This window comes from Podarcis cretensis (genome assembly GCF_951804945.1).
Source record: "Podarcis cretensis genome assembly, chromosome: 2".
Classification (NCBI taxonomy): domain Eukaryota; kingdom Metazoa; phylum Chordata; class Lepidosauria; order Squamata; family Lacertidae; genus Podarcis; species Podarcis cretensis.
The window spans coordinates 204,592-229,692 of record NC_137171.1 but is presented as its reverse complement, the minus strand read 5'-3'; the positions used below and the strand labels follow the sequence as shown (position 1 = coordinate 229,692).

General features: G+C 47.4%; 1 protein-coding gene across 1 annotated transcript in view; it reads left to right on the top strand.

The window, feature by feature from the left end:
- COLGALT1 (collagen beta(1-O)galactosyltransferase 1) overlaps positions 1-24,824 on the top strand; it is a 32,510-nt gene extending 7,686 nt beyond the window's left edge. Inside the window, exons 4-12 of the mRNA XM_079967823.1 lie at positions 5,232-5,366; positions 6,671-6,875; positions 8,658-8,777; positions 16,475-16,551; positions 17,278-17,384; positions 18,110-18,242; positions 20,930-21,057; positions 21,982-22,188; positions 24,059-24,824. Of these exons, the coding sequence (XP_079823949.1) occupies positions 5,232-5,366; positions 6,671-6,875; positions 8,658-8,777; positions 16,475-16,551; positions 17,278-17,384; positions 18,110-18,242; positions 20,930-21,057; positions 21,982-22,188; positions 24,059-24,326 (1,380 nt within the window). The 3' untranslated portion in view covers positions 24,327-24,824. The remainder of the gene's footprint in view (positions 1-5,231; positions 5,367-6,670; positions 6,876-8,657; positions 8,778-16,474; positions 16,552-17,277; positions 17,385-18,109; positions 18,243-20,929; positions 21,058-21,981; positions 22,189-24,058) is intronic.
- The last annotated feature ends 277 nt before the right edge of the window (positions 24,825-25,101 follow it).

Genomic DNA, 25,101 nt, shown 5'->3' with positions numbered 1-25,101 from the left:
GCTCTTCTGAAGTTTACTATACAGCGGAAAGGAGCAGCCAAGCATACTAGGACTCAATTTCTTCACTTTAAGAAAGCCGACTTCATAAAACTTAGGGAAGTGCTGGGTGAGATCCCATGGACAGTAATACTAAAAGGAAAGGGAGTTCATGATGGCTGGGAGTTTGTTAAGAGGGAGATAGTAAAAGCACAACTTCAGGCAATACCAATGAGACGGAAACATGGAAGGTGCCTAAAGAAGCCAGGGTGGCTATCTAAAGAACTTTTAACTGAGTTAAGATTAAAAAAGGATGTGTACAAAAAATGGAAAAGGGGGGAAACCACCAAAGAGGAATTCAAACAAATAGCCAGCACGTGTAGACACAAAGTCAGAAAAGCTAAAGCACAGAATGAACTCAGGCTTGCTAGCGAGGTTAAAAGCAACAAAAAAGGTTTTTATGGGTATGTTCGTAGCAAAAGGAAGAACAAAGAAACAGTGGGGGTCACTCAGAGGAGAAGATGGTGAAATGCAAACAGGGGACACAGAAAGGGCTGAACTCCTCAATGCCTTTTTTGCCTCAGTCTTCTCCGATAAAGAAAACAATGCCCGACCTGAAGAATTTGGAGCAAATGATTCAGCAGAGGAAACACAGCCCAGAATAACTAAGGAGATAGTACAAGAATACTTGGCTAGTTTAGATGTATTCAAGTCTCCAGGGCCAGATGAACTGCATCCAAGAGTATTAAAAGAACTGGCAGATGTGATCTCAGAACCACTGGCAGTCATCTTTGAGAATTCCTGGAGAACAGGCGAAGTCCAGGCAGACTGGAGGAGGGCAAATGTTGTCCCTATTTTCGAAAGGGGGAAAAGAGAGGACCCAAATAATTACCGCCCAGTCAGTCTGACATCAATACCAGGGAAGATTCTGGAGCAGATCATTAAGCAAACAGTCTGTGAGCACCTAGAAAGGAATGCTGTGATCACCAATAGTCAGCATGGATTTCTGAAAAATAAGTCATGTCAGACTAACCTGATCTCGTTTTTTGACAGAATTACAAGCCTGGTAGATGAAGGGAACACAGTGGATGTAGCCTACCTTGATTTCAGCAAGGCATTTGACAAGGTGCCCCATGATATTCTTGTAAAGAAGCTGGTAAAATGCGGTCTTGACTATGCTACAACTCAGTGGATTTGTAACTGGCTGACTGACCGAACCCAAAGGGTGCTCATCAATGATTCCTCTTCATCCTGGAGAAGAGTGACTAGTGGGGTGCCACAGGGTTCTGTCTTGGGCCCGGTCTTATTCAACATCTTTATCAACAACTTGGATGATGGACTCAAGGGCATCCTGATCAAATTTGCAGATGACACCAAACTGGGAGGGGTGGCTAACACCCCAGAGGACAGGATCACACTTCAAAATGACCTTGACAGATTAGAGAACTGGGCCAAAACAAACAAGATGAATTTTAACAGGGAGAAATGTAAAGTATTGCACTTGGGCAAAAAAAAATGAGAGGCACAAATACAAGATGGGTGACACCTGGCTTGAGAGCAGTACATGTGAAAAGGATCTAGGAGTCTTGGTTGACCACAAACTTGACATGAGCCAACAGTGTGATGCGGCAGCTAAAAAAGCCAATGCCATTCTGGGCTGCATCAATAGGAGTATTGCATCTAGATCAAGGGAAGTAATAGTGCCACTGTATTCTGCTCTGGTCAGACCTCACCTGGAGTACTGTGTCCAGTTCTGGGCACCACAGTTCAAGAAGGACACTGACAAACTGGAACGTGTCCAGAGGAGGGCAACCAAAATGGTCAAAGGCCTGGAAACGATGCCTTATGAGGAACGGCTAAGGGAGCTGGGCATGTTTAGCCTGGAGAAGAGGAGGTTAAGGGGTGATATGATAGCCATGTTCAAATATATAAAAGGATGTCATATAGAGGAGGGAGAAAGGTTGTTTTCTGCTGCTCCAGAGAAGCGGACACGGAGCAATGGATCCAAACTACAGTGGTGCCCCGCAAGACGAACGCCTCGCAAGACGGAAAAGCCGCTAGACGAAAGGGTTTTCCGTTTTGGATGCGCTTCGCAAGACGATTTCCCTATGGGCTTGCTTTGCAAGACGAAACGTCTTGCGAGTTTGTTTCCTTTTTCTTAAAAACGTTACTGTAATACAGTACTGTACCAAGTTTGAAGTGGGAACTGGGCTGGCAGGGAGCGAGCGAGCGAGGGAGCGACCTACCTTTTCCAATTTCAGCCTTGGGGAAGGAGAGACACTCCGGAGACAGAGCGTGTGCGTAAAAGCACACGAAAGAAAGACTGCAGAAGGAGCCAAAGAACAAATAACAGACTTGGGCGCAACAGAAGCCGGATCTAGCAGAACGACGCAGAGGGATCCTCTTCTGGAGAGGGCACAGAGGAGGCAGCGGATCTGGCTGGGTCTCTGCGCCGCCTCTGCCTCTGCCTCTCTCTCTCTCTCCCCCTCCCGACGTGGCTGCTCCATTTTGCCCTAACTGCGTGAAGGCAGGAGGAGGGGGACCGAGGAGGAGGAGGCATCCACTGCGCTTGGGCCGCCGCGAAGGCGCCTTTGCGGGGGTGGGAAGAAGCCGGGAGCAGCTGCCGAGACTGTGGGGAGCCCGACGGCGTGGCGCAAGGTAACGGAGGGATCAAGGGAGAGTCCGCGCCGGGCGCTTCGTGCGTCCACCCTCGGTTCCTGGGCTCGAACTTCCTTTGGCAGCTCGTGGAGAGAGAGGGAGAGGAGCGGGCTGGGGCTTTGATGTGGGACGCGGTTTGGCGGAGCGAAGACGCGGCAAGGCTTGGCGACAGAGGAAGGGGGGGCTGTTTTCGTGGGGAGGTGGGAGGGGGTGTCTTTGCCTCTTCTCGGCAACAGATCCTGCAGGCTGGGGAAACCCGCTTTGTGCTTTGCCCGCTATCCCATTATAAAAGGAGTACTGTAATAATGTTCATACAGTAATACAGTACCAGGGTGCATCCGTGCTTCGCAAGACGAAAAAAATCGCAAGACGAAACAACTCGTGGAACGAATTAATTTCGTCTTGCGAGGCACCACTGTACAAGAAAGAAGATTCCACCTAAACATTAGGAAGAACTTCCTGACAGTAAGAGCTGTTCGACAGTGGAATTTGCTGCCAAGGAGTGTGGTGGAGTCTCCTTCTTTGGAGGTCTTTAAGCAGAGGCTTGACAACCATATGTCAGGAGTGCTCTGATGGTGTTTCCTGCTTGGCAGGGGGTTGGACTCGATAGCCCTTGTGGTCTCTTCCAACTCTATGATTCTATGATTCTAAGTGAAGTGCGGGGGGTGGGGGAACAGTTGCTGTGACCACTGGCCGAAAAGCTTGGTGGTCCCTCCATTAGAGATCTCAAGTCACAGCCTTTGGACTCTCCATAGGGAAAGGCAGCCTTTCTGCCCCCCGCCCCAGCCGTGCAGTGGGGAAAGACCTCTTCTCAAAACCAAATGTGGTATTTGGTCAGAACCCTCAATTTCTTGTAATAAGATTTTGGTTGAGGACAAAAGTAACAGAAGAAGAGAGCTCACGGCTGGCCCTTCATTTCTGGGGTGAGACTGGCTTTGCCTCGGCAGTGCCTTGTCCATTGATCTTATCCAGCTCTTTTCTTCTGCCACTTTGCTGTTCTGCAAATACTGCCAAATCTGGCATTAAAAGGAAACTATCCAATGCAGATCACAGCAGGTGATGCCCTTCCTTGCCTCACCTGATTCTTCTAGTACAGAGTGGAATATCTCTGGGGGCGATGATGCCACTTCCCTGTCTCCAATGTCCCTTCGTGCCCCCTGACCTCCTCAGCCTCGCCTCGCTGGGGGTGCAGCCGACATTCTTATGTGGGCTGCTCTTTCCCTTGGTGCTTTTCAGTCCTGGGCAAGCACAACTGGGGTGGGATTTTGGGATGGAGTGGTAGAAGTCCAGCTGTTCTCACTGGGAGCCAGCCCCCTTGGCTTGTCATGCCTTGTACTTCTGTTCTGGAATTAGGTGCTGACCCTAGCCCAGAATTGCTGGCAGGGAGTGATTTGTGTGTCTCTGTGCTTCTTGCTAGGGCTGGAGGGAGCTGCCCTGCTCATGAAAAGCAGAGGCACCTGTTTGTTTGTGTAGACGTCATCAAGTTTCTTTTAATCCTAGCAGTACCTTGGCTCTTAGGAGATAAGCCCACAATGGACCTCAGTTCCTGCACAGTTCCTCAAAGGATTTCTTATGGAAGGAGTGTCCTCGCATGCTTAAGCTGGCTTTTCTTGTAGTTGTCCTCCAAGCCAAGCATACCTCCTTCTGTTTCACAGATGAAAAAAGGGACACACTCTGCCATTTGTTTTTACAGCAATCTGAGGCGTCCTCCTTGTGTTACATGTGCAGAAAAGGGCCTCCTCCACTTTCTGTATTTTAATGGCCTCACAATATACTGTCCTATGCTGTTTTAGAAGCTAAGATGGTGCTGGTGCTTTTAGTTAAAAGGAAAAGCAAACGGGTGCCTCGCACTGCAGACCAAAATAAATATTGCCAGCTGGAAAATGGCAGGCTGTGAATTCCACGGAGCCTTAGTGCTCTTGTGCTCACACATTCACGTCTCTGCCTCCTGCATAGGAATGACTAGTAGCTTGAATGTTCTAGCTTCTTGTGCTACAATGGTGGTTATCCCCAAAGCTGCCCTTGCAAGCAAAATACGGACAAGAATTTACCAGGAACAGGTATCAGAATATCAAAGCCTTGGTCCCTACTAAATAGTGACCATGAGAAGGTACATATAATGCCCCTTGGAAAAGCAGCTGCCATCCAAGTTTGGGGTCCCCTTCCTTCTGAGAAGGTATAGGGGGCAATAAGAAAGGTGGGGGGGGCAACATGTCTTTCCTTTGCCAAGCAGATGGCTGACTCCTCACCATCCTTATTTTTCTCTTTCACTGACATCACAGCTGTCGCCTCTCATTTTCATTCCTGCCCTTCCTTTCTGAAAAGTTATTTTTCTGGCAATTGGATCTCAAGGCTGCATCTGCTGGACCAAAATCTCCTGGGTCCAGATCTGGCCCAGCAGCTGCCAGTTTTAAAATGTTGGCGTATCATAAGCATAGGTTAGAAGTTGAGGTCCTAAGACAGGGGCACAGTAATTTGTTGGCTAAGGTTTCTTGCTCACCAGCAACCTTGGACCTTGGGGATTCACAACATTTAAACTGGAACAGCTGCTGTAGAACTGACTTTTCTCTTCTTTTTCTTGCTGCATAATTCTGCAGTTTGTGGATGCAGACAATCTCCTGACGAACCCTGACACTCTGGGCCTTTTGATAGCTGAGAACAAGACTGTGGTGGCTCCGATGCTGGACTCACGGGCAGCCTATTCAAACTTTTGGTGTGGGATGACCTCTCAGGTAGGTGGATCCCAGCCTCTAGTTTAACTCTATTCTCGCCATGTGTGCTTGAGACCACAGCCAAAGACTATGATTGAGGCAGTAGGCATGAAGGACTTGGTATATCCATGGCTAAGCACATTGTCAGCTGACATGACCTCAACGATCTTCTGTCCTTCAACAAATTCAACACAGAGAAATATCTACCAGGCATATTCTCTGCAACTTCCTTGCCTCCTAGCCAGTACAGGTCTCACTTTTTCAGAATCTCTCTTTGTGTGTGGATCAAGGATGATGAGCATCTGCACTCATTCATTGAAAAAATGTTTATATAAGAAAAGGATATGTTCTTCAAATTAAGAATCAAGCACCTAGAGCCATAAAAAGATAAGTTAAAAAGACAAGTTAAAATTAAATCCATGCTTGCACATTTCCTTGAAATATTCTCTGCTATGACATGAACCAAGAAAGCAAGTTCTGACTTTACCCTATTGGAAAAGTGTAAACATCAATTGATTTCAAAACATTGTGTGTCTATGGTGTGTTTTTGGAAACAGTGGCTTCTTTTTACAGTACATGGTAAAAGAGGACCAATATCTTCTGAATTAATTTTGCTATCTTTTTTCTTTAGATCTAATACAATGTGTTTTCTCTAAAATAATGAGAGAGAAAAAAAGAAAAAAGAAAAAAGATTCCACCTAAACATTAGGAAGAACTTCCTGACAGTAAGAGCTGTTCGACAGTGGAATTTGCTGCCAAGGAGTGTGGTGGAGTCTCCTTCTTTGGAGGTCTTTAAGCAGAGGCTTGACAACCATATGTCAGGAGTGTTCTGATGGTGTTTCCTGCTTGGCAGGGGGTTGGAATCGATGGCCCTTGTGGTCTCTTCCAACTCTATGATTCTATGAGTTAGTTTAACTATTGAGGCAAGTCTTTTAAAAACCGTGCAGCTAGAGCTCTTAAGTGCTGTCATCATGTATGAGACTGTTTTTTTATGCTTCTGCCTTAAAGGTAAAGGGACCCCTTACCGTTAAGTCCAGTTGCAGACAACTCTGGGCTTGTGGTGCTTATCTTGCTCTATAGGCCGAGGGAGCCGGAGTTTGTCTGCAGAGAGCTTCTGGGTCATGTGGCCAGCATGACTAAGTCGCTTCTGGCGAACCAGAGCAGCACATGGAAACGCCGTTTCTCCTGCCTTACTGTTCATATAATTCAGCACAGACTCATTTTGCACATGATGCTGAAGTGTTGCAAGTTTTCCTAGGCTGGGCTCTATTCCTGCTTCTCTTTGCAGGAAATCTCATGTGGAATTTCCATTCTGCTTCTCCTAGGGCTATTACAAGCGCACGCCTGCTTACATCCCCATCAGGAAGCGAGACCGCCAGGGCTGCTTTGCTGTTCCCATGGTGCACTCCACCTTTCTTATCAACCTGCAGAAAGAGGCCACTCGGAGCCTTGTCTTCTACCCACCCCATCCGGATTACACCTGGGCATTCGATGACATCATCGTCTTTGCCTTTGCCTGCAGGCAGGCAGGTGAGTCAAAGCCCTATCTTTGCTCACAGAGAAGGATGCCGTCTTGGTTTGTGTGTGTTGGCCTCGCAGAGGCATCTGTTTGTGAGGATCAACAAGATTAATTGAGATGGTTTTTCTTTGTTGAGCTGCCTTGCAAACAATTCTTCAGCATAGCTGCATACTTTCCCTTATTTTGCCTTGGAAAATAGGGACGCAGGAAGCTGCCTTATGCCTAGTCATACTGTGATTTCATCATTGCAGGAGGTTGGAGCAGATGGTCCTTGTGGTCCCTCCCAACATTGCATCTCTATGATTCTATGAAACTATTCGCCAGTGACTGGCTACAGCTCTCCGAGGTTTCAGGCAAAAGTCCCTCGTAGCCCTGCCTGGAAACACCCAGGATTGGACCTCAGGGTTTTTGCTTGCAAGACACGTCCTCCACCATTGAGCCACAGTATTTCTTCAGTCCCCAACTTGTTGCCTGCTAGAAACACTCCATTCTCATCACATACAACTGCTGCTCTTTGAAGCCAGGAGAAGAAGATTGGATAGCCCCATGCTGCTCCCTGCTGTTAGGAAATAGCACCCTGTGGAAATTATTACTCCAGAGGTGGGGAACATCTGGCCAGGGGGTCAGTCTTACCTTCCCTGGGGATGCAGTTTGGCCCATGAGGCCATTTCCCCCCCAACCACACCCTCTGATCAATCAGCTGGCATCACTCGTTGCAAGGGACAAGAGTGTGGAGTTCAAGGGATGTCTCTCCCAGGCAGCTTCTGTTTCCAAAAGGCCCATTGCCTGCACGTGGGACTCAAAACAGGAGGGGTGGGGATTGTGCTGGACTCCAGTTCCCTTCATCCCAGACTGTTGGCTGTCATGATGGAATGGATGGGAATTGTACTCCCACAACATCTGGAGGACCACAGGTTCCCCATCTCCGCTTTAAATATTGCTGCACCTGGGATAGTGTTGCCATGGAATGGGCAGCCAGGTGGCAGCATGGGCAAGGAGAAGCAGATCTACTTTGCTACCTGCCTGCTTGCCTGGGGCCAGTTCAGTTCAGCTGAGGCAAGTGCCTTCTAAACAGAAACACAAATCCATGAATCCAAGGAGGCATTCTTGGGATTTCCAGGCACAACCAGTTCTACTTTGATCTTTGCTCCTCACCGTAACTAGGGCTATATGTTTTCCTTGCTAGCAACAACAAAAAACAAAAAATAGATGTGGATTTCTGCAAGCTATATAAATGGTGCATCTTGAGGGGGGGGAATCATAAATTGGTCTTATTTTGCATACTTTGTTGTTCTGTGTTTTAATATTTTGAATTTTTTGCTCTGGGTTTGTTGGTCATGGGAGAGGGAAGGGTGCTGAAGCTGTGCCCCAACCACAGAAAATTTCGTCCAGGCACCTCTTTTGCTATTGAGAATTAACATAAGGGCTAGAAGCTTTGAAAAAGAAGAAAAGCTTCCTGAGAGTCCTGGGAAGCTGACTTCAGCACCCCTTCCTACATTTTGAGCTCCTGTAGAATTGCATGTAGCCCAAATAGTGCAGATTTCTTGGGCTGGTTCTCCACCTAGTTTTAAATCTTTGAACAGGGTACTGGAGCATTTTGTGGGCTGCCAAGTGTACCATCAGAATTTATTTTAATCACCAATTAGCCCAACTTCATGCATATGGAGGTGAAACATAACAATGGCCATGACTCCTTGACTTGGAAAGGATACAGAGAGGGGTCTGTCTTCTGCTGCCCAATGACATCTTGATTTTATGTGCTCCCTTTTGTGGTTCCTCCTCGCTTTGTTTAGAAGTTCAGATGTACGTGTGCAACAAAGAGGTGTATGGCTTCCTTCCCGTGCCTCTGCGATCCCACAGCACCCTCCGCGACGAGGTGGAGAGTTTCATGCATGTGCAGTTGGAGGTGATGGGTGAGTTCTATGTGACTCTTGGCCAAAAGTTAGCAAGGCCTTTGCAAGTTGATGTTTTAAACCAAAGAGGAAATTTTTATAAACAGACACCAGATTTTACCTTGTGTAAGGGTTAGGAGGAGGGTTAGAAAACTACCCTGGGGGTGGGAGCTGTGCATATCATTGAATACATCATGATAAGAGTTTCAGCAAGGCGCTGTGTTTCCTGCTTTGTTTGCTCTCTCCCTCCTCCCTCCTAAGCAGATCTAGGGTTACCATATTTCAAAAAGCAAAGACCAGGACACCCCAAAAGTTTCTGAGCTTTTTTTTTTTTTTTTTTTTTTAGGAAACCACTGGAATTGTTGAGCTTAGGAACTCTATCGGTTTCACTGGAGTCTTTCCAGTGATTCAGTGGCAAAATATACAAAGAATATAAATAAAGCACTGGAAAGCTCTTCTTTCTTCCTCACGCTCACCTCCACCTGTGGAAAAAAAGAGGGGGAAGAGTTTTCGTTTTTATTTTCTGGGGGTGTTTATGTTGTTGGTTCCCCCTAAATAGCTTTTCACCATATTAAAAAGGAAGGGTTTTTTTGTTTTTAAAGAGACTATCTTTTTGCTTGTTTGCCCTCCGTCCCTGCCTTTGATAAAAAGAGAGAGAGATTGGTGGGATGAGGGCTTTTGGGGGGGCCTTCGGGGGGGTGGAGGGGAGAAGATTTAGCTGGCTGCCTTATGCTGAAATGGGAGGTTGGGTACTATGTGAGCATGATGCTAAGGGTGTTTGTTGGTAAGCAGTGCAAGCAAATGTGTGTCTACTCACAAATAAGTCCTACTGAATTCGATGAGGCTTACTCCCAGGAAAGGAAAAGTAAGTTTAGTTGAATTCAGTGGGGCTTATGCATGCAAATATTCCACTTAGACCTCTGAGTGGGAAAGCAGATGCAACTTGACTAATAAATCACAAACTACTCTTTAAATTGGTTGAAAATATATTAAATATATTATATGGAAGTTTATTTCATATTTTCATCTACTACTTCCTTGCATTTTAAGGCCCTCCACCGCTGCTGGGAACCTCAAGGCCCTCGGCGGCTGTGGGGGAAGTGAGGTGCACCCTCCACTGTTCCGGGGCCCCCCAGCAAGGCCCTCTGCCGCCGCAGATATATTGAGATATTGTGATATTTAGCTGGTGATATATTGTGATGCTGAAAACCAGATATCACCCAGCCCTACTTAGGGGAGAGCGAGGATGGCTTACTTTTGGCAGAGCTTTTGACATCTTCACTGGTGGTTTGCTATAGGAAGGGCTCTGCATGCTTCTGGGCAATCAGTTAATCAATTAATTTTGGCACCTGGGCAATCCCTGGTTGTGGGCTGATAAAGGCAAAGTTATGTGACCCAGATACATGTATGCACTTTGAGCAAAGTGGCATGCTTTTTCCTGTTTTGCAATTCTGCTTTGGACAATCACGGAGAGACTGAAGGGCTGAACAGGACCCTCAGCTCCTAAGCCATGTGGCTATTTGGTTTGGTCATCTGATCTGTTGTGCACATTTCTAAGAGTAGAGGAAAGTTTATGTAGATGCATAATGAAACCTGGGGGTGATGTCATCCATTTGTGGGGAGTACAAAACCAACTTGCAGTTTAAGAGCCTGGCATCATCATCATCATCATCATCATCATCATCATCATAACAACAACAACTTATTATTTATACCCCGCCCATCTGGCTGAGTTTCCCCAGCCACTCTGGGCGGCTCCCAATCAAGTGTTAAAAACAGTACAGCATTACATATTAAAAACTTCCCTGAACAGGGCTGCCTTAAGATGTCTTCCGAATGTCAGGCAGTTGTTTATCTCTTTGACATCTGATGGGAGGGCGTTCCACAGGGCGGGGGCCACTACCTTTTCCTCCTTATGTCTGGTAGCTAAGCGGGCCCTCCGGGTTCAGAGACAGAGACTGCTGGGGGAAGTGGGCACTGACCGTGGGGCAGGGGCTTTCCAGAGGTGTCTGTCTGGCGATTGCTGGATGCAGGTCACTGGGAGTCCTGGACTTGATGGGCCTCAGTGCCATACGCAAGAGCTCTTCTGAAGCTCTCTTCTGACTCAGAATTATTCTGCAGAATCACCTCAAAAAGGATGTTGTAGAGTTGGAAAAGATTCAGAAAAGAGCTGCCAACGTGATCCAGGGGATGGAGCGACTCCCCGAGGAAGAAAGGTTGCAGCATTGAGGATGTTTTAGAGCAGGGGTCCTCAAACTATGGTCCGAGGGCCAGATCCGGCCCGCCAGGGTCCTGAACTCAGCCTGCCTGGCAGGGGCAAACAAAGGGGGGTGGGGGGAGGCGGCCTACAGCGAGCAGCAAAGCGGCGGCAAAGCGTTCTGACTGAACGCAACAAAAGCATTTGGCTACAACTCCGTGCTCAGCCTAATCATACTCTCTGGCTGCATTGCATGCTGGGATTCGTAGTTTCCTGCTAAGGCAGAGAGGTGTCTCTCCCTCCCTCCCTCCTCCTGCATTTCAAGCGTTCTGCGGAACTTTGCTCCTGACCCCTCTGCCTTCCTACAGTTGCCCACTCCCCGCTAAGGCAGAGGCGCCAGCCGGGGAATGGTACCGCGGACCCTCTGGCTCTGGACTGTCCGTTTTGCAGGCGCAGCCACGCCGCTTAGTCCTCAGAGCCCCCTTGCGGAGAGGCGGGGGGCCGCATGGTGCCTGGGTCGCCATGGCAGCTTGAGAGCGTTCTCCTCCCCGCAGGGCAGGAGGCAGAGGCCCCAGGCGAAGCCGGAGCGAATGGGCAGCCTCTCCCAACAAGCAGCCAGCTCTAGAGGCCTTATACCGAGCCAGAACATTGCTCAGTATTGCCTACCCTGGCTGGCAGCAGCACTCTGGGGTTTCATGCAGGAGGCTCTCCCAACGCCATCTGGGGATGCCAGGGGTTGAATTTGGGGCTGCCAATGAGGTTTTATTTATTTATTTATTTATTTTATATACTGCCCTATACTCGGAGGTCTCAGGGCGGTTCACAGAACATACCGTACTTTTCGCACCATAACACTCAGTTTCCCCCCCCCCCCTAAAAGGTAAAGGGAAATGGAGGTCTTTAAGCAGAGGCTTGACAACCATATGTCAGGACTGCTCTGATGGTGTTTCCTGCTTGGCAGGGGGTTGGATTCGATGGCCCTTGTGGTCTCTTCCAACTCTATGATTCTATGATTCTATGATTCTATGAAATGTGTGTGCGTGTTATGGAGCGAATGCAGGCAGGAGGAGCCGCTCTTGCTGGCTGTTCGGCAGCCTCTCTTCCTCCGCTGGGAAGCCGGCAACAGCTGAGCAACAGCTGAGTGTCGGGAGACAGCCTCTCTTCCTCCTGTCTGCCTGCTCTATGGCTTTTTGGCGAGGTGGGAGAAGGGAGGCAGCTCGGAAGCCGGCAAGAGCTGCACGCAGCGTGTAAAAGCCAAGGTGGGGAAAGGGAGACAGCCTCTCTTTCTCAGTGTCTGCCTGCTCTATGGCTCTCCCTTACAGAAATGTAAGCGGCTCTTACTCTGCTTTCTTTACAATGAGCCAGAAGGAGGGACAAAGAGGGCATCCCCTTCCGTCCCTCCCCCAGCACCTCACCGGTAAATTCAAACAAAGTGGCTTACAAGGCTCGTGTCCCTGAGTCTCCTCCTCCTCTTTTTGCTCCGGTTTGAGGCAAGGCAGCTGCACAAATGTGAGTTCCCCCTCTCTCTTCCTTCCCTCCCTCCCTCCCTCCCTCCCTCTTCCAACTTCAAAAAATATTGGGGGGCAGCCAGGTAAGCCCCACCTCACATACCACAATGGGGGGTGGGGGATGACTCCCTCAAATATTTAATGGGGGGGTGAAGGCACCTAGGCCCATAGGAGTTGGCTGCTTTGCCTAGGACAAATGTGAGCTCTCCATCTCTCTTCCTTCCCTCCCTCCCTCTTCCAAGGGAGGAAGTTTGTGAATGGGTGAAAACATCATGGCACTCGGTGAAGGAGGAAATCGTTGCACAGTCATTCAAAAAATGTGGCATTAGCAATGGTTTGGATGCAAAAGAAGATGACATTTTATATGAAGATAGTGAAGAAAGTGATGTCAGTGACTGTGAGCAACTGAACTTCATAAATTCTGACTCTAGCAGTGATTTCTTGGGGTTCACAGAAGACTAGAAGAGTACTCGAACCTAAAATTCTCTCTTCATTAGTTAATGACAGTGATGATGGTTCTTAATGCCACTGTTGACTGCTGTTCACTTTACATGGTTGTAATATGATTCTGATATACCGGTTGTTTATTAAATAGTTTAGTACAACATTTGATTCAGAATATTTTTTTTTCTTGTTTTCCTCCTCTAAAAACTACGTGCGTGTTATGGTTAGGTGCGTGTTATAGAGCGAAATATACGGGAATCTAAAACCACAATTATATATATATAAGCAAAATAAAAACAACCCAATAACATCTCCCCCCCCCCAAAAAAAAGAACCACATTTAAAAAGGGCATAGGATGTCAATCAAATCAACCCAAAGCCTGGCTAAAATGAAACGTTTTTGCCTGGCGCCTAAAGGTGTATAATGAAGGCACCATTTTTTTCAAACTATAGTCCGGCCCCCAACAGAGTCTGAGGGACAGTGAACTGGCCCCATGTTTAAAAAGTTTGAGGATGCCTATTTTAGAGAAAAGGTGAGTCTCCTATCGTGGAGAGAGGAAAGTTGAAGCTGAATGTTGGAAGGTTTAGGGCAACTAAAAGAAAGTCCTTCTTCCCACAACACACTGTCAAACTTGCTACTCCCAGAGACAGCCATATCACTGACTTGGATGGCTTTGAAAGAGGATTAGGCCCATTCATGGAGGTGGGGGGAGAGGGCTGCTGATGGCTCCTAGCCAGGATGGCCATTGTGGAGGCAGCAAGGCTTCCAAATAGCAGTTGAGCTCATGTTCTGCTTCCTGGTTTCCCTCAATGGGCATCTGGTTGGCTGCTGTGAGACCAGGATGCTGGACTAGACATTGTTGGCCTGATCCAGCCTGCTCTCTGTACTTCCTGATGCTGCCTTGGGCAAAGCTTTGCTTCTCAGCCTGTGTTCCCTGGCTGTCAAAGGGGAAATGTATTTGGCCTACCTCCCAGGGGTTGCTGTGAAGACAGCATATAAAGGTACAAAAGCAACTTAAGGTTAAGGTTCTATAGCTGGGAGTAAACCTCACTAAATCATCAATCTATTATTATTATTATTATTATTATTATTATTATTATTATTATTATTATTAAAAGTTATATTCTGCCCTTCATCTGAGCATCACAGGGCAGTTTACAGTATAAAAACAGAAAAAATAAAAGTGTAACAGACAAAACAACCCCAGCCCAGACACAAAGTTTGAAAGGCCGCAAATTGTTTAATCTGCCTAAAACCTGGTTATAGATGAACAGTTTACTTGTTGTCTAAAGATATGCAACGAATGTGCCAGGCAAACCTCCCCAGGGCAGCCTTCCTCAAATGGGGAGCCACTGCAGAAAAGACCCTGTTCTTATGTGGCCACCATCCTCTCGCAGAGGAGCACATGAAGAAGGGCCTCCCATGATAATCAACATGGCTTCCTTTTGCATAGGGATGCATAGGACCATGCTGCAAAAAGTGCCACTGAAATTGCAGGACATTGGGCCAGAGCCTTTCTGCCCTGGCTCATGCTTTCTGCTTCTCCAGTTCAAGGCAGCCTGACCAGCTCCGCATGGCCTGTGTGAAGCCTCTCAGAGCAGCCTCTGCCATCAATGGTGCTTGTGTGTAGCAGTCGCCCCTCCTTTGGGTTCTGGAGGAGTTTGCTAGACTCCATCCCTTGGGGATGATTCACAGTCGCTCTTTGTACAGGGCTGCAGCTACACAAAGGTCCTTTCACTAAATTTGACTGCCCTTAAAGGCAAAATGGTCACCTCTTTGAGAAGGTGACTGAGGTGGAAGGTAGGAGAGTTCTGTGTGCACCCTCTTTTCATTAATAACTGCTTGTTTTTCGCTAACCGAAAGGGGAATTCTCTGTGCTGACCTTCCCTTGGGAGATTTCTTCGAAGGCAAAACTTCTGTAAGTAGCAGATGGCTCGTGGGCCCCAAGAGCCCATTAAAGGGTGCTGCTTTTGAGGTGGACTGTACTGCCTCAGAATGTACATGGCTGCCATGCCAAAAACCTTTCTGCGTGAGGAAAGGTACTGTGTTGGGGAGAAAACGTTTAGTTTCTCAACATTTGCCTTTACCAGTGGAGTGGGATTTGTTTCAGGCATGTTTCTGCTGCTATGGACAACTGGTTTTGGTTCTTTAAAGTTGCATCCTCTTTGTGCTGAAACATGGCGGTTGATTTTTGTTTTTTGTTTGGCAAAGCACAGCACTGGTCATTTCATGGGTAAAATAGCAGTGCCAGGTGTCTGAATATAGAAGCCTTCTAAAAACAAGACTTTGGAGGGTAAAGAGACATTCCTGCCCCCCAACTCCCACCCAGCTGCTCCTTCAGATCTTTTCCTTTGGCAGGGCAGGATCTCGTCTGCAAAAGCACATTCATGTAAGAAGAAGAAGACGACCTTGCCTTTGCTGTTAGGCACACTTTCATCCTTGTGGAATGTATCTGTGAGGAGTGGAACAGTCAAGTTTGTTGAAAATAGTGGTTGAAAAAGGTTGTGTGGAGGAAGATTTTTCTTTCTTTTTTTTAAAGGGAGAACTTGGAGTTAGAGGAAGATATGTCATCGAAGCTTCTAGCCCACACTGAGAGCCAGCCTTGTGCCCAAACCCCCTCACCCGCCCTCCAGGAAATGGCCAAGGGCACATTTCAACTTACCCTTGAATCTGACTAGAAGATATTTGGGGTAATCTTGAACCTAAGCTACAGTGATAAAATATTGGCCAGGGGATGAGAAAAGAAAATCATGAAACCTTAGAAATGTAAGGAAATAAATTTAAAAGGACTTTAGTCTCCCACCACCCCCATATGCTTGTCATTTGCAGCCAGAGGGCAAGGGGCAGGGACTTTCTGAAATGTCCTTGCCTGGTTTCCTGGAGATCTATTTACAAAGTTAGTGTAAACTCAGAGGGAGTGAACTGTCTTCCTAGGGCTCTTGAGAAGTCAAAATTGCATTTTGCTAAGGCTAGACTGGCCCTCCAGATGTTGCTGAACTACAATTCCCCTCAGCCCCTACCAGCACTGCCAGGGGTCAGGGATGAAGGGGGTTCTAGCCCGGCCACATCTGGAGGGCCACAAGATCCCCATCCTTGGGCTAAGAAGAAAATCCATTTTAAAAATCCACCTAGACACCTCTTAGTGGTTCTCAGAGGGTGTGGCAGAGAGGAAGGCAAGTGTGGCAGGAAGTTTGGGAGACCCAGTGCTGCAGGACTACGTGGTGCACTGGGCATTCATGGGGAACAATTCATGTATGTGCCTCCACATCAAAATTTAGGGTGCAGATTTATTAATGTGGCTTAGAAATGTCTTCATGGACCAGGGGGATTCAGACTGGGAGTCTTTTCCAGCCCTACTTGGAGATGGCAGGGACTGAACCTGGGATCTTCCGTGTGTCAGACAGAAGCTCTGCCGCCGAACAATGGCCCTTCCCAGCATCTGACACGAGGCCAAGAATCTGGGGGGAGCTTGTCATAAAATGCATCTCTGCTCTTCTTTTCCTTAAATGAAAACCTGGTGACAGGTCACGTGACCCACTGCATGACCCAGTTTTGTCTTTCCCTACAGTTAAAAACCCTCCAGTGGAATCTTCTCGATACCTATCTGTGCCTCCTAAAATCCCGGACAAGATGGGATTTGATGAGGTAAGGAAAAACAAGCAGACCTGTGTGAATGTGCTTGAACGGCATAATCTAAGTCACAGGATTTAAGCAGAGAACAGAATTTGACTGACCCTTGATTGTCATCATCTCCACCATCATGTACATCTGCTTCCATGGGGTCTGGGCAATTTCCTTTGGGTTTGCCTAGTAGAGGGCAGTTTGAGGGACTTTTTCATTGGTGGGCTGTGATGCTGCTGCCTTCAGTCATCCTGCCTTCTGAAAGCCAAGTTGCAGACTTCCCTAGTTCTTTGACTTCTGGAGCCTTCTTTGTTCAGCTCTGCAGATAGATCTTAGAGTGTAGTGCCATAGGGGAAATGTCTAGACATGAGAGAGCTGGTGCCAGAATCCCAAGGGGATGAGAGTGGACTGTACCACTTCAGACTACAGGTGTGTGTTGCAAGTGTGGAGAGGAAGATCCCCTTTTATAATGCCCCCTGCATAAAAGAAAACTTCCTGCAAGCAAAAAGGTTGCAGCCCAGCTTATTTCCTGCTTTGCTACTTGGCCATTTGCAGGGAGCTCAGCATCTTCTGCCTACACTCTGAAGTAATGCAGAGTCTGTTCTGACTCTCCTCAAAGCTCCGCTATGTCCTTCGGTTGCCTGCATAGCTATGGCAAAGCCTGGGGCGCTGCTTTGCTCCCTCCTCTGCCTTTCTGCCACAGTGTGCCATCACTCTGCATTCTTGACGCCGCAATGCTTCCTTTCCCAGGTCTTCATGATTAACCTGAAGCGTCGGACCGACCGCCGGGAGCGGATGCTGCGGGCGCTTTATGAGCAGGAGATAGACTGCAAAGTGGTTGAAGCTGTGGATGGCAAGTGAGTGCCCGCCTGGGACAAAGACAAAAAGGGCGAGTGTTCAGGGTGGAATAGGGTGCTTGACCTTAGCCATGCCAATATCCTGTGTACATAGGGGCCCAATGGTGTTGTAGTGGAATGGGCTCACACTCACCATATTTAAAAGGAGGGGCTGTGGCTCGGGGTTGGAGCCCCTGCTTTGCATCCTGCAGAAGGTCTTGGATCTGCAGTCAAAAAGGCTCTAGGGCAACAGGTTTGACATGAAGGGTCTTCTGCCTGGGACCCCCAAGATGTCCGGCCAGTCGTGGCCAAAGCAGAAACTAATCTGCCCAAAGACAACACCCTGTGCTCTTTATCTTCCTTGTTTAATCTTCGCTTGCACTGAGCAAAAGATGTTGCTGCCAAATTGCTCACAGAAAGTAAGAAATAATAGGGGAAGTGAAATCTTGTGTTGGAGAAACTTCAGCGGCTGTAGAAAGAAGGAGGCAAGCTTTTGAGTGGCACACAACCCTGCTTCTTGGGCTTGACTGCTTTTCTGTTCTGTTCAGTGAAGAACTCTGCGCTGGCTGGAAGCTTCTGCCAACAGAAGTTGATCTAGGGAAAGAGAATTGATTTCTTCTTTCTGCATTATTTTTCACCCTAGATCACACAGCCATGTATCTTTGGCATGTATCTCTGCCGCTCTCTTCATGAATAGCTTGTGTTCTACTGACTGTCCTTTATTCTTTCATTCCATCTGTCCTCAGAGCAATGAACACCAGCCAGGTGGAAGCCTTGGGCATTAAGATGTTGCCAGGTTACAAGGACCCATACCATGGGCGTCCACTCACCAAGGGGGAATTGGGTTGCTTCCTCAGCCACTATAAGGTTTGGCAAGAGGTAAGTGATGCTCATCATGTCAAACAGCGGCCATTTTTTAATTATTTATTCAGGGGCGGTTCCAAGATGGCAACGGCTTGGCAAGCAGGCTTCGAAGCTCCGCAGATAACAGGATTGTAATTAGCGCTGGTTGCTACCCAGGGAAGTAATATTTCCTTTTTTCTTTTTTTTTACTTCTCTACTTTTAAACTTACCAACCTATTGGGATTCTATCAGCACCCTCTTATCTATGCTATGAGAAACACCTAGGGCAAGTTCTGTGAAGCATCCTGGGCAGGCCACCAGCTGCTAGCTATTAACTGCCAGCTCCCTTTTATACTTTGTTCCTGGAACTCCTGGCAGTCACCTCACAGAGAAGCTCTTAAATTGAACAAACTGAGCACTTTCTATTTTTTCTCTCTTCTTCGGTTAAGGAAACCTCTCCTTGTTTACTCCCCACCGCAACACTATGCCTGCTAGTAAACGCTACAGGGACCCAGAGGAAGCAGCTCTCTCGCCAATCTAATTAGATTCCAAACAATCTAAAATGGAGGACTTTTTTTAACAAATCTGCTTTTACAGTTCCAACAAAAAAACCGTTTTCTCTCCTTAAAGATGATTATGAATATGGGGAGAATACTGAATCCAACAATGGGGCAAGTTGACCCTGTGCCTCTAAGAGAGGAAGGAATAACAAGTAGGGAGAGCACCCAATTAACTCCAAATTCAAGAACGGTTGAGCATATCTTTCAACAAATTAGAGGTATTGCCTCTCAAATAACCCAATTATCCAAAGAGGTCCACAGTTTATCAGTTAATAACAAGCAGGCACTAACAGAACACCAAAGTACCAAAGTGAAATGGCGACAAGAACTAAGCTCAACATAGAACACGCAGAGGCTCTTAAAACAAACTCTTTTTATTTAATCTTCCAACCAAAAAAGATCTGCATGACAGTTTGTGGAAGGCCAGATCAAACTCCTAACTGGAAAGGTGCCTAGCGTTCCAAACGACATTTATGAGATCGACTTAGTTGGGACTGAACTCTTGAATACCACAAACCAAATCCAAAAATTATGTTTAGGTCAAACAGCAAGGCATAGTCTGTCTTTTCAGGAGATTAGGTCATCTGTTCCCAACCATGAAACTTTCAAAACAGGTGTATATGTGTGGTTCTGCACAAGCAGTTAAGGACTGCAAGACACAGTACTTGGCACAGAATCCAGTTCCCAAAGAATCTCCCCTTTCATTGGGGGAGTAGGCAAGCTTCCAGTCCTCCTAGCTAGGCTTCAAAGTTTGTGGCCCATGGGGTTGAGAGATCTCTCTGTAGGACAGGGATGAGGAACATGTGGCTCTGGGGTGATGATGGGCTACAAGTTCCATAATCCATTTCCTCATGTTGACTGGGACTGCTGGGAATCTGGAGGGCCACAGGTATCCCATCCCCACTATAAGATTTCCAGAAAGTGTGTGGGGCTTGTGTACCATTCCATGCCTAATTTACATAATCCACACAGGTTGCAGAATTCAGCATTTTGTGTTGCAGAATTTTGTGTTAATGTGGCACGGGATTTCAGTGAGTGGATGTTTTAAAATGGTAGTTGGTAAACACAGTGCCTTCTCTGGCCTTCTTGCATACTCACGTAAGTAGCTTCCTTTTGTGTGGAGCCTATTGAATGCTGCAGATTAGCTTTCTGGAAGTGACTAAGATCTGGAAACAGAAATGCCTTTCTACAGATGCAGATCTGCAACCTTCCATTGGTCTCCTCATCCTTTTTGAAATGGGTGAAAATGGTTCAGTTTAGGCAACAATTGTATTATTGTATTATTGGCCCAAGATACAGATATAAAAGGAGATGAAGCAATATGCATTGGACCAATTTCCATCAGTGGAGAAACATGGGGGCTTTAGTATTACACAGAATTCCAGAGCGGTCCCTGTTGTGCTGGCACTAGTAGGATGCTGGCCTTATTTTGGCACAGGAGCCAGACTTGGGGTCTGCTGTGTGGCCTTGCTTGCTTGCAGTCTTCCAAAGCAGCAGGAAGGAATCCCTTAGAACCGGATTTCACTGCATTTTTAGTATGTGCTGCCACCTCTTGGGCACATTGGATTATTACATCAGCTAGAATATGGAAAACATTCATGGTGTGATGATCTAGAAAGGAAAGGGACCTTTAGGGAATATTTGCCACTCAAAATCTGAATGCCAGTTTTGTTTCCCTGCTCTGGGAGGCAGAGCTACATACAATCTTACAGGGCTTTGTATATGCTGTGGTTCTGAAAGACTGCAGAAAAAGAGTGCCGAATGTGGCATTGAGAATATCATCCGCCTTCTGAGAATACAAGCTTTCATTTTTAAAAATAAAAAAGCAAGTTTCTAGACCAGCCTTCCCAATCCTTGTGTCTTCCAGGTGTTGTGCTGATGGGACTGATGAGAGTTGAAGTATCTGAAAGACAAAAGGCTGGGAAAGGCTGGTCCAGACCCAGCAGAGCTACCAGTTGCTGGGGGGGGGGGTGTCTCATCAGTCCCCTGCATGACTTCTTGCCCCTCTCTGTGACCATCAAACTCAAGCCAAGCAGCCAAAAATAACTTGGTCCAAGAAAGAGCAGATTTAACCCCTTGAGCACCTTAGTGGAAAAACACGAAGGAAATATTTTCATTAAATAAATGAATCAATAAACAGTGACATGTGCTGATTTTTGCTAGGTTGTTGAGAGAGGCCTGGAGAAGTCGGTGGTGTTTGAGGATGACCTGCGCTTCGAGATCTTTTTTAAGCGACGCATGATGAACCTCATCTATGACTTAGAAGAGGAGGGCCTGGACTGGGATTTGATGTAAGTACGGAAGTGCTGACTCAGGCAGCGGGAAGTCTTGGCAAAAGCATCCTTCAGTGGGGAATCTTGTATGGCAGAGTTGGGCAACATTTTTGCTTCTGGGGGATTCATGTGGGCAGGAGCGGGGAGTTAAGGGACCAACATTCTCCCTGCTCCCTTTCACATTTACACAAGTTGGGTGGCCATATGTCATGGATGCTTAAGTTGAGGTTCCTGCGTTGCAGGGGGTTAGTCCCTCAGGGTCCCCTCCAACTCTAAGATTCTATGATATCTGCCCTGCCATTCACACTCATGGGCACCTAGTTTCCCCCATGCCTTTCACTCCTGTTCACCTGCCTCACACACTCACACTTTAATCTCTGCAGCACTGTCTGCCAGGAACCCCATTAGCAGTGCTGGGACAGCAACCTTTTCCCTGCTGATGGCTGGTGGCTGAGCAGCCGGGGGGGGCGCCCTGGGGCTTGGGGGCTGCATGGAGAGCAGTGGAGGTCTGCCTGCAGGCTGCCCCTGTCAGGGAAGAGTTAGAAGTTTTCAGTTTATCAGAGGTAGAAAGCATTCCCCAAGGGGGGAAGGAGAGCAGTGAATCTAATAGAAGGGAGCAAGAGGAACAACAGGGAGGGACCGGCTGTTCCCAGGAAAGGCAAGGGTTAAGTTCTAGCTCAGATTCGGAGGAGGGGAGATACAGGCCAGCTCTAGCCAGGAGGTTAGGAAAAAGAGTGGGAAAATGAAGGGAAGGGTGCCTTTGCCATTTTGAGGGTGGCTGGTCACAGAGAAGCAGAGCTCTCAAGGTATCTGAAAGAAGTGACTCTGAGGAAGAATAGTTAAGAACGGAAGAGATCGGAAGAGGACAACGACCAGTCCTGACAGCCCCCATGTGATTCAAAGGGAAGAAGTGTCATGATCTCAATCTCTGCTTGCCTTTAGTTACATTGGCCGGAAGCGCATGCAAGTGGAGCATCCTGAGAAAGCCGTGCCCCACATCCATAATCTGGTGGAAGCGGACTACTCCTACTGGACCCTGGCCTACATCATCTCCCTCCAGGGGGCCCAGAAGCTCCTGGATGCCCAGCCCCTCTCCAAGATGCTGCCTGTGGACGAGTTCCTACCTGTCATGTTTGACAAACACCCTGTGTAAGGTTGGGGCTGGGAGGGGAAGAGGGGCCTGTGGCCTTGGGCAGGAAGGAGCAGGGTGCTTTGATTATTAACACACCCTTGGCACATGAGATGTAGCTTCTTAAAAGAGGGAGATAGAGAGGAGTCCCTTGCTGTTTTCTGTTGTATAGAAGTTGTTGGCATTCATCTGTCTCAAGACAATGGAAGTCAAATGGCCAGGGCCTGCTCTAGCTGCAGAGTCTTGTGACAACTGCTGCCTCCTGCATTGCTTTTGCTATATTAGCAGCACTGAAGTGACCTCCCTGGGACACACCTGGGCAGTGTGTATGAAGGACCTGGGATGTCCAGGCAACAAGACCTCTTGGCCTCGCTGATGTGGTTCAAAGGAAAGCAGATCAAGACGTTTGGCACCAGCTGGCCTGCAGTAGTTGCTGGAAGGAGGCATACAAGGCGCCATCCAGTACACTCCACTCCAGATTTGTGTAGGGTTTACTCCTGAGCCTTTTCTTCTCCCAAATATGTATCACAAGGCAGCAGGTAATAGTTGTAGGCCCTCCTGATTTACAGAAGGATTTCAAGTGGCAGCCTGTTGGGCCAGAAGGATGGCCGTGTCTGAGCTTCCTTCCACAGTCCTGTCGCACACCTCCTCTTTAGTTTGGCATGGACACCTTTGCTTTTGTCTCAACTGTAGGTTCTGTCCTGGCATTTCTTGCTTGGAAAATGGTTTTTGCTCTCTTGCTCCCTTGACTTGTTCCAAGTTGGTTTCTATCTTCTTTGGCCATGCCATTTATCTGAAGTCAAAAACACTGGACAGCTGAAGTGGATTTCCCTCAGTGTGGTTAGATCAGGGGTAGCCAGTTCAAGAGGTTGCTGGACTGCAACTTCCATCGTCCCTGACTGTTGGCCAGGCTGGCTGGGGCTGATGGGAGCCAGAGTCCAAGCATCTGAAGAGCAACTGCATTAGCAACTCCTGGGCTAGATGATTGTACTTTTTGAGAAGGTAGGAATCAATTCTCTGTGGAATCTTATGTAGCTTTTGCCTAGGTAGCCTTCACTCTAGGTAGGGTTCACTCTCTCTCCTAAACAATGTTCAAAACTCCCATTGTTCTAGGCACATTTTGAGATACAGAATTTCATCAGCACAAGCAGTTTCTGAGCTCTGGGCACAGTACTGCACCTAAGATTTCAGATTAGAACTGTAGAGCGGAAGGAAAGGAGGACCTTTTTCTGCCTCCCTCTTTCCAGCTACTCTGAACACTGGTGAAGAGACCCTCTTAAGAATATTGGGGGGGGGGGGTGGGCAGGGGAAGGACTAGACCATGTGAAAAATGAACATAATATTTTAGTTGCAGTTCATTCATTTTCAGCTATGTATTCTTGTTATAAAAAAAGCACACCTAGACATTCCGTTGTTGTGCCCATAACTGACCTTTAAGGTGCAATTTAGCTCTTAGCTTTCATATCACAGCTTCTAATATGTTTCTGCTGGAAGAATCTAGAGTGTTCTAGAACATAACAGCTGCCCAAGGAGCTGATTCTCTCACAGGAAGACAAGAATGTGAAAAAATATCTAACACTGAGGAAACCTGGTCCAAATAAGCAAGATGAGTGGAGAAAGTTATATTAGCAGAAGATATTTGTACAGCAGACCCTTGTATTCACCGAAAAGTGAAATTATGAAGTTTCATCTTTCTAGCTCGTCAGAAACCTAAGACAAACTTAGCTAGTGAGGAGAAGGCATTCCTTCTCTTCAAAGGGGGTTCATGGTTTGCCTCATGTAACTCCAGGAGTCATACTTTTGTGCAGTTAGTTGTTTGACTGATTTACACGTGTGGCAGAGATGTATCTCCAGAAGCAGCTCTTTTCATTGATGTTTGTTCTCCTACAGTTCTGAGTATATGGAGCACTTTGAGAACCGGAACTTGCTGGCCTTCTCTGTAGAACCGCTGCTAGTCTTCCCAACGCACTACACAGGAGACGATGGTTACATCAGCGACACGGAAACCTCTGTGGTGTGGAACAATGAGAACATCAAAACTGACTGGGACCGGGCCAAGTCCCAGAAGATGAAGGAGCAGCAGGAGCTGAGCAGTGAAGCCAAGAACTCTAATGTGCTCCAGTCCCCTCTGGACAGCACAGCCCGTGATGAACTATGACCCTGCTGGGGCACAGATGAAGGGGGCTGAGCAGGAGGGCATGGTGTGGCATGAGGCGGGGAGGGCTTTTCCCTTTCTCAGGGTTTATGGGTTGCTTCCCTCGCTTTTCACTGTGGGGTCCACATCTTTCATCACACCTTGTGGCAAAGCAATAATGGCAAGCTCCACTCCCTCTGCCATGCAGAGCCTGCAACAGAAATCGTTTGGTTTACATAGCTGTGCCATCACCCACCTCTCCCACCCTCTGTTTTGGAAGTGGTGTGGGTGAGATCTTTCCATACTCAGTTGTGTAAGAGAAGTTTTATTCTTTGAAGAATTGGTACTGGCTCCTACAGGGAGCCCTATATGTTCTGGAAGAAGCAAGAGTGGTTAGTCCTTGAAAAAATGGAGGCCAGACTTGCAGACTACAGCACAATGATTATCTGTGTCAGACAAACCATTTATCTTGGTGTACGTTTCAGACCTTTCCAGTTATTTTTATATAATTTTTTTACTGGTGACAGTTTCAGATCTCATTTTTGTGGAATCCTGATTCCCCTCCCCTCCCCTTTCTTTGTGCCTTGTCTGTGCTGAGATTGCAATGCCCAGTTTCGATGTGGAAAGTCAGAAATGTCCTTGTTTCCCTTGGGCTGATGAATGTTTTTCCTACCATGTCTCTTGATTTGCTCTGTAGAGACACAAAGTGCCTTGGTAGGTTGTAGCTTTCACTCCCCAGTGGTCAGAGATGCATGGTGGGAGGTGCCATCCATCGTGGGAGGCATAGTTGGAACCACAT